The sequence below is a fragment of the Habropoda laboriosa genome, unplaced genomic scaffold, assembly GCF_001263275.1.
Source record: "Habropoda laboriosa isolate 0110345459 unplaced genomic scaffold, ASM126327v1 scaffold67, whole genome shotgun sequence".
NCBI lineage: Eukaryota > Metazoa > Arthropoda > Insecta > Hymenoptera > Apidae > Habropoda > Habropoda laboriosa.
Window position 1 is genome coordinate 1,920,841 of NW_017100242.1, and position 8,670 is coordinate 1,929,510.

An 8,670-nucleotide genomic window follows, 5' to 3' on the forward strand; every position below is an offset into this window, starting at 1 on the left:
TCTGCTATTCCTTTAATTCGTTAGATCTTTCAAGATTCGATATTTTTCAAATTTATCGTGCTTCGTTTAGTTACGTTTATAAGAAGTGAAAAATTTTGCACATAATTCTACTAAACCGGGAAGTACAAATATAATTAAATGTTAAATTTAATAAAATAGTTAGGTAAATATAGAAAAATGCATATTGATACGTAAATTAAGATACAATATAAAACATAATGCAAATTGCATTGCTACAATAACAAACCTCAACAGTAAAATATATTCAGATAAAAAAAGCGTTCTTTATATTAAATAATTGTAAAACTACATTGTATCAGAAATTATTATTGCTACTATTATTATTAAATTAATATTAGTTTAATTTTAGAAAAGAGAGTATGTGCATGTGTGTGTGTATTATATTATAGATACTATGTTTCCAGATAGTCACAAGTGAACCGTAAAAGCCAGAATTTAAGGGAATTGACTTGCATAGTATAGCCATATGGTTTTATGCAAAAAGGGGATATTACGCTATTAAATTATAGTTCTATTCCTTTTAACCTTCTATTTCTAGAATTCCTTTTCCTGCTACGCATGCATTTAATCATAATCATTTTTTAAATAATTTTTAAAAATTTCTGCCCAGCTAATAATTAAAATTTTACGTTATTTAGCAAACGAAAGAGAAACTTTAATAATTGAAACTAATTTAATATATTAAAGTATGTATAATTACAGATCGAAACCAAATTTCTCACGCTCACACATAATTCCCTAATTCTCTTATTGCAATTTTTCATCGAAACAGAATTTTCAAGTGAAAGCATTGTTTTAATTATTCTGATAAATTGCTTTTGCGACAGCTTCAAATGTGAATTGTACAAGTATAAAGGCAATTTATCTTGCGAAAGAAGTTCACAAAGAAATTGTAACAGGAAACTTAGTAAGACGCGAAATCGTTTAATTCGCCGGCAGTTCTCCTTTAATATGAAACGCCCTGGAAGTACAAGTGTTTTGCAAACAATTTAAAAACAATTTTAAAGTTGCTCTGCAATTTCATCTGGTAAATCTACTATTTCGTTTAACTGAACAAGAAAACATTTATAGAGCAAAAACTATATCTTAATATCTTCCTACCGAGTAAAAAGATCTTTTCAATAAACAATAATTTCAATAAAAATCAACAACGTTCTTTCATTAAGCGAACAACATTTTTCAATTTGTTTATGTAGAATTTTCTTGGAATTAAAATACTATTATACCAACGTAACTTTTCATTCTAATTTAAAACTTCAAACTTCGAAGGACACGAAATGTATCAATGAACGTGTATCGTAGCTTCAAGTTCCATTTAACTTGTGGAATTCAGGAAACATTGGGTAGATCAATAATTAGGTACGATATGAAAAAGTATAGAAACATTTTTCATCGAATACTATTATCCATGTAAATGTGAAATTTCTTTGATTAAGCAAACAATGAAATATCGTGTAAAAATACGTGACAGTAAATGAGATGATAATGAATAAACGTGTACTTGTTTTAGGTTGTAAAGATGATGATCGTGGTGGTGGTAATATTTGCGGTATGTTGGTTACCCTTTCACGTCTACTTCATCATCACGTCGTACTTCCCCAAGATTACGAATAAACCGTACATCCAAGAAGTTTTCTTAGGCATTTACTGGCTCGCGATGTCTAACAGCATGTACAATCCCATAATTTACTGTTGGATGAATTCCAGGTAAAACGTTACTTTAAGACAACACGTAAGTACCATTAAAAAACGTTGCAATTGCGGTATAAATTGATCAATTTGAATTTTTCTTTTAAGAAATATAGGAAAACACAAAAATCGCAATACGCGAATAGCGATAATCATTGCCTTCGTAATTATAGCAATTTAAGAACTTTCGGAGATGAGAATGAAATAGATGATCGAATTTATCAAAATTCCTGAAAGCGATCAAATTCCTTGATAATTTGAAACTTATGACAGAACGAATATTTCATAATTATATTACTCAGCTTACTGTAAAAATTTATATACTTTTCATTAGATTTATTATTAATTTGAAAGAATTTGATTTGAAAGACGTAATCAAAACGTACAAAAGACACTTTCTCAATTTCCCAAACTTCCATTTTAAATACCCCTAAAATTATCACAACGAAAATTCCTACAATCTTGACTTTACCAATTGCTAAAGCGATTCCTTGCACTTTTCTCGATGTTCCACGATTGAAACGACCTTCCATCGTTTGGACAAAAAGTAGCTAAACAAAGGTTTTAATTGCGGTAAGTTCACTTCTACAAGATATGTAGATATCAAAAGACCGCACGAACCGTCAAAAACAAATCCAGATAACATTGTTTCGCCCACAAGCTGAATGAAACGGGTGCCAGATGATTGATTTGAAAATAGCCATTTACCGGAATCCCTTTACACGTCATGGACAGGAATTGTTTCGGTGCAATTTACCGCGTACCGGTGTCATCATTTCATACCGAACAACTGAAATACTACTACTGTCCCTAACGAACAATTTTCTCACAATAGGCCAATGGTACTCGTCGCCAGTACTCGTACACCGGGAGTAAATACGCGACGAAAAAAGAAGAAAAAAGAAATAAAATATATAACTCGTACTCTTTCGTTCTCGAATAAAACCAAGTGTCCGTGATATTCCATTTGAAATACGACTTTAAACAAAATTATCGTTGTTGCATTAGCGATCGTGGCTTTGGAACGCGTATTAAAGATACAGATATGAAATTAAATTATTAAAGGTTAAACACGTGTCGGTGCTTTAATTTGTGGAATTTTTAATATGACATTAGGTCATCCGGTGAGTTTGTGCCGAAAGTGACGAATATTTGAATGAAAATCTGAGGAAGTTCTATAGCGACGACGTAATGGTTTTACCGACAAATGCGAAGGCACTTACAAGGGCAAGGCAAATTTTGACTCAAGGTTCGTTGGAAGTTTTGGTCTAAATTATAAAATTCGACACGAACTTAAAGGATGATCTAGTACACGGACACTCAAGTAACTTTTGAAAAGAAAATATGGCTCTACAAATTTACCAGGTTACAAATGAAAATGACAAATTTTGCAGAGACAAAATAGAGATAAATACACCTGAAATAGGGACCTCCACTTTAATCAAATTTATTCAAATCTCTAATAAGAGAAAGTTAACCCTTATACTGTAAACCTGGGTATCTCAACGAACAATTTATTACAATCTCTCGCAAGCTCTCAGGTACAAAGAAAGTAAAAATTTACAACAACCTTAGTTTAAAACATTCAAAGACGTTGCAGAAATTTTGCAAACTTTTTCAAGAGACTACCCGCTGAAAGCCCCGCGTTTACTGTTCGAGAGTAGCGTAAAAACGTTTCCAGTTAAAGCGTTAATTCTCACCTTGCAGATTTCGCCGAGGATTTGCTCATTTCTTTTCCTGGTGTCCCGGCGTGCACGTTCCCGCAGAGTCCTCGTTATCGCGATCCGAAGCGCTAACGTCTCGATACAGCTGCACCGGAAGTCCTCAGACGCAGACCAGGATATCGCGGAACGGTACGTCCTCCTGCACGTCCTCGGAACATCCTTGCACCACATCGTCCACGACACCCACGAGCGAGTCACGCTTCGAGCACGACGATGCCCACACGGAACCACGAAATTCTTACATATATTTACACGATCTTAGCTTAACCAACGTCGCGTTGTCGTCGTTGGCGGAACTAGTGTAGACGGTTGTTTTCGTAAGGAAGCGGTTACGTGTAACAGGTAGCTTCTGGAAACTAATTTCCACGAACGAAACTAAAATGTTAAACCTAGAGACCTTACGAGATCTGTTTCACTTCCTTTTTCTACTTTCTCTGTAATCGCTTTACTTGGAACAACCGGTTGTTAAGAATCCTTAGGTTTGAAATTTTCAACAAATTGAATGTACAAGTTATTGTTAGTTTTTGGCCAAATTTTTGCAATTGATAGAATAATGTTTATACTTTGTTATTTGTACATTTGTATTTTATGGTTTGAAACTAGATATTTCATCGTAACTTGGATTTTTGCCAGAGAGAATTAATTTACTTAAAATACGAAACTTACATTTTGGGCCTTAATTTTATAATACTTTCATTAGAGAACGCTCGAAATTCATGAGTATTAATAGAATATGGGAGCTTGAAGTTATTGTTGTGAATATTTTATAACAATAAAGGAGAACTGTTGAGGGAACGTATCGAGGTGAGGTGAGGCAAACAAAATCTACATTATAATTTAGCAATCATTTTATATTGCTTATTTGAAATGATACCTTACACTGGACAATTTTTATTACTTTACCTCACTTTATGCAAGAAAAGCCACGTACTAATGACAAAAGAAATATTAATAAAACTAAAATTCTCAAATAAAAGCGAAAACAAACGAAACTACTTAGACACACTTTCTATTAATTCCAACTCCGATCTCCCGTATATAATTAACAAATAGACTTCCACATGCATCCCTATACATCAATACTTTATTTGATTATTATTGAAGCTTTCGGGTGTAAATCGTCTCCTTTTGGAAAAAGTTTTTCAACGTTTCGTAAGGATTGCAGCTCTCACTTTATCAGGATTCGTGAAAAACACTGATAATGAAGTGTGTTAACCCTTATGGCAATAATCACAATTGTCGTCTACTTTATCGTCCAAGTTTAGTAGCTTTCTGATAACAAAATTCTGAACTTGAAGCAAACACGAATAAGAAATTTTTCAATATTTCTATAAATAATATATTTAAATATCTCTATGAATAGGATAGGAAATATTTATAAAATATTTTACGTGAGAAAATGTGCAAAAGGGTCCCCGGTTATTGACATAAGAGTTAAAGGAGGTGTAATTCCGGTTAATTTCTCACCAATCAGTGGACATTCTTAATTCCTCAACTGGTCAATTAAAAATCCATCATCAGTATTTTTCACGAACTCCAATAAAACGAGACCTGTAATCCTCGCGAAACGTTGGAATACTTTCTCCACAAGAACACAGCTCACACCCGAAAGCCTCGATAAACAATAACGCTCCAAGGCCGTGAAAGCCTCGAATCTCGAACACTCGATTGTTAAAGAAAATTTACCATGCAGTAGAAATCGATACGCAAGAAACAATGTATCGATGCAAACCAGGCCTCTTTCTAATTTCAATAGGCACAGCACGAATACCATTGTACCTGCAATCGTCGAGAGGAGGAAACGATCAGTTTTTGGCTCAGCATCGAGGGAGGAAATGGAAAGGATCGCAAGCTCGTGGGCATGTGTCTTGACAGGAAGAGCAAAACTCTCAGCAACAACGAGTACATACCTGGATATAAGAGAACACATATCCTAAAGAAGAGAAACCTCTTCAAGATTCATGTGTGAAGCGAGTGATCTAAAATGGAGCTGCTAAGAGGAGAGAACCATCGCTCTTCCTTCGTTACGCAGAAAGCTCAAATACCGTTGACTCTGTTTGTATAATATAAAACGTTAACTACCTTGCTAAATAATGAAAAACTGCTTCCATTTCCTGTGAACAATCGTTGTTCAATCGAATTTTCATACAACAGTAACAAATTCTTTCCGTACGCACTTCAAACTTCGTTCACTGCGTTAAACTACCAAAAGTGTGTACAATTTTCTCTGTTTGTGTTCTTACGCGGTGTAAAGAAAAATCTAGAAAATAGTATCGACCTTTGCTGGATTATCTATTTGTAACTAGTCGTTTAATATATACCTGTAAAGTATAACGGACCAATTATCTACTTACTACCACCTGGATGTGTTAACGAAACATTTCTTTTTTTCTAAAGGAGAAAGGATCGAACGATCGTGAGAGATTTGTGACGAGAACGCAGATTGTCGTACGGTTAATCGATACGTAATGCTTGTTTTGTAAAACATAAAGTGCTTGATTGATCGATCTTCGTATTTCTACTGCGACTCGCTATTCTACGAGGGCGGATTGAAAAGTTCGCGGCCTAAGTGGGAAGAACTGCTGCTAGGTGCTTGCAATTTTTACGGTGTAATCTGTGATCATTTGTGTACCGACGTACGAAGTTTCGTGGCTCTCTTTTACAGCTGGTGAAGTAGGGCTGTTTATCCAGTTTAACCAGGGTGTGATCCAGTACCTGGTGACAAAGGACACCACCGCAAGGACCATGAATGATTTTCGCAAGAATTTCGAATAATTTTTGCAAGGTCCTTGAATGATCTTTGATGCGAGCTCCTTTATCTTCAGGTGTTAGATCGTTGTTCCGTTTTCTAATTTTGTCCATCTCTACTCCATCCACTGCAAATACTTCTACTTCATTAGACACGAAACTGTATACATTAGTACACAATTAATTACATATTATTCGGTAAAAGTTACAAGCACTTAGCTGCAATCCTTCATACTTAGGCCGTGAACTTTTCAATCCACCCTAGTATATTAACCGTAATCAATTGCGCAGCTGAAAATGTTCATTTTCAACGAAGATATTTTCTACGTGAGAATGTAGCTTCTTAAGAGATGAAATTTATATTCTTAAATGAAGATTCGTCACTTACGGAAACTTCTATTTTAATAGTTTCGCTTAACTGCTGTAGCGTCGAAAAAGGTAAAGAAAGAAAAATTGCAATTATTAAAAAAACTCCTTTTCGTGAATTGAAAACTTTTGCAGAAAATAAGCGGTTCTTTCTACTGCAATTTTATTCTTAATAATTTAAACAATTATATCACGACTCACCGTTGCAAAATAACGTATAAATATAGAGAACGTTTATTTTTTATTGAAAAATGTTCAATTTCACTCATCTTTGAATTTTGCTATTGATAATATTTTTCAAGCATCGACGTTTCTGTTTCAAGAGAATTGAGATTTTTCCTTTATATTTGACATCACAAATCTAAGAAGTTCTAATTGAATTCTGAATTATTTGGCGAAACCTAAAGGATAATATCTTTGATTGTAACTCCTGTTTAGATTTTCAATTGTAACATAATGTGGAACAACACTCTGGGAAAAATAAACGCTTTTTAATAAACTAGTTAAGAGTATATGTATACGTGACTATATTGAGTGTAATGGAAAACAGTTCACCAGTAATGTAAAACATGAATATGCAGGGTGTCCCGTAACTCCTCGAACACTCGGAAATGGGGGGTTGCTGGGGTGACTCTGAACAACTTTTTCCTTTACCAAAATGTTGTTTGAAGCTTCATTTTTGAATTATTAACGAAAAACACTGGCCAATCAGAGCGCGCGTAAAGCTCGCGCTCAGGGACGGAGAACAGAGGCTCACCCGCGCGCGATCGAACAAATGCGTACGCGTCACTTCTCGGTTATCGATCGCTGTCAAAAAAATTTCACATGCCTGGGCGCGGGCTCTACGGGCGCTGTGATTGGCCAGTGTTTTTCGTTAATAATTCAAAAATGAAGCTTCAAACAACATTTTGGTAAAGGAAAAAGTTGTGCAGAGTCACCCCAGCAACCCACCATTTCCGGGTGTTCGAGGAGTTACGGGACACTCTGTATTGTTCAACATCTAGAACAAAAAAAAAATGTGTGATTATTGATGTAAAAGATTGCTGCTTTTGTTTGTAGAAGAATACTACCTAAATTTCATTGTACTTCCGGTCTAAGTAAACACTATGAAAATGAAGAAAAGAAAATATATGATATTAAAAATAAACGATTAATGTGATTTGTATCTATTTTGTATGAAGTATATCGATTTAGATATTATAATATAGCGTAGAATGCACATAACATTACATTATTAGACATATTTATCGTATAAAAAAATATCGCAACAAATATAGTTCATCAAAGAGAATATTCAAGATGATTGGAACGAAACAATAAATTTATAACTGATTTATTACAATGAACTTATTAAACAGTTTTTATTCAACCAAAGTTCCACAATTGGAACAACTTGTAAATTTTTCTTCAGGATAATAATAATACAATTAAATCCTTTTGTTTTTAATCATTATTAACCTCTTAAGTGGGGAGAGCGCTTAAATTCGCTGCGGAAAATTGTTCGTACATCGAGCCGAGCGGAATTTAAGCAGATAATTTAAGAAATTAATCGTATAAATTATTACAATAATTTTCTCTATACCTTATCTAATTAAAATTTGCACAACTTGATAATCTAGATATGAACAGAATCAATCATTCAAACGTGATTATTAAAAACGTTTTTTTGAAGAAATTCATGTAACAATAGTTAAAAGTAATTTTGTACTAAAAGTACAGAAGTTTATTATACCTGTTACATATAGTGTATGTAAATAATTACAAATTTCATAATACCAACTAAATTCATTGTTTTCCACTGAATTCTGTCGTTATTTTCAATTTAAAAAAAAATTGAAATTTTCCACCCAAGCAATTTTTTAATTTAATTGCAATAAATTTACTTCAACTGTACTATCATGTCTCAATACGCACGGTAAGATAAGCTTTCTGTCTTTATTTCATATATTTCGGATCGTAAAATTTAAATGTATCTGGCAACATTTTATCAATATACAGTATACCCTGAAATAGAAAGAATTTTACATAGTTAACAGTATATTTATTCTAAGAAGCTTACAATCATTACAAGGTAAGTTGAAACTATATCAATAAACAGTGTAAAAATGAAAGAAAAATTAAA

General features: G+C 33.5%; 2 protein-coding genes across 2 annotated transcripts in view; one reads left to right on the forward strand and one right to left on the reverse strand.

The window, feature by feature from the left end:
- The window catches only part of LOC108572004 (tachykinin-like peptides receptor 99D), a 41,032-nt gene extending 35,726 nt beyond the window's left edge, over positions 1 to 5,306 (forward strand). The window contains exons 4-6 of the mRNA XM_017934183.1: positions 1,532 to 1,728; positions 3,418 to 3,563; positions 5,191 to 5,306. Of these exons, the coding sequence (XP_017789672.1) occupies positions 1,532 to 1,728; positions 3,418 to 3,563; positions 5,191 to 5,306 (459 nt within the window). The remainder of the gene's footprint in view (positions 1 to 1,531; positions 1,729 to 3,417; positions 3,564 to 5,190) is intronic.
- Positions 5,307 to 8,483: 3,177 nt separating this feature from the next.
- Positions 8,484 to 8,670, reverse strand: part of LOC108571904 (peptide deformylase, mitochondrial-like) — a 1,782-nt gene continuing 1,595 nt past the window's right edge. Inside the window, exon 3 of the mRNA XM_017934062.1 lies at positions 8,484 to 8,552. Coding sequence (XP_017789551.1) covers positions 8,484 to 8,552 — 69 coding nt within the window. The remainder of the gene's footprint in view (positions 8,553 to 8,670) is intronic.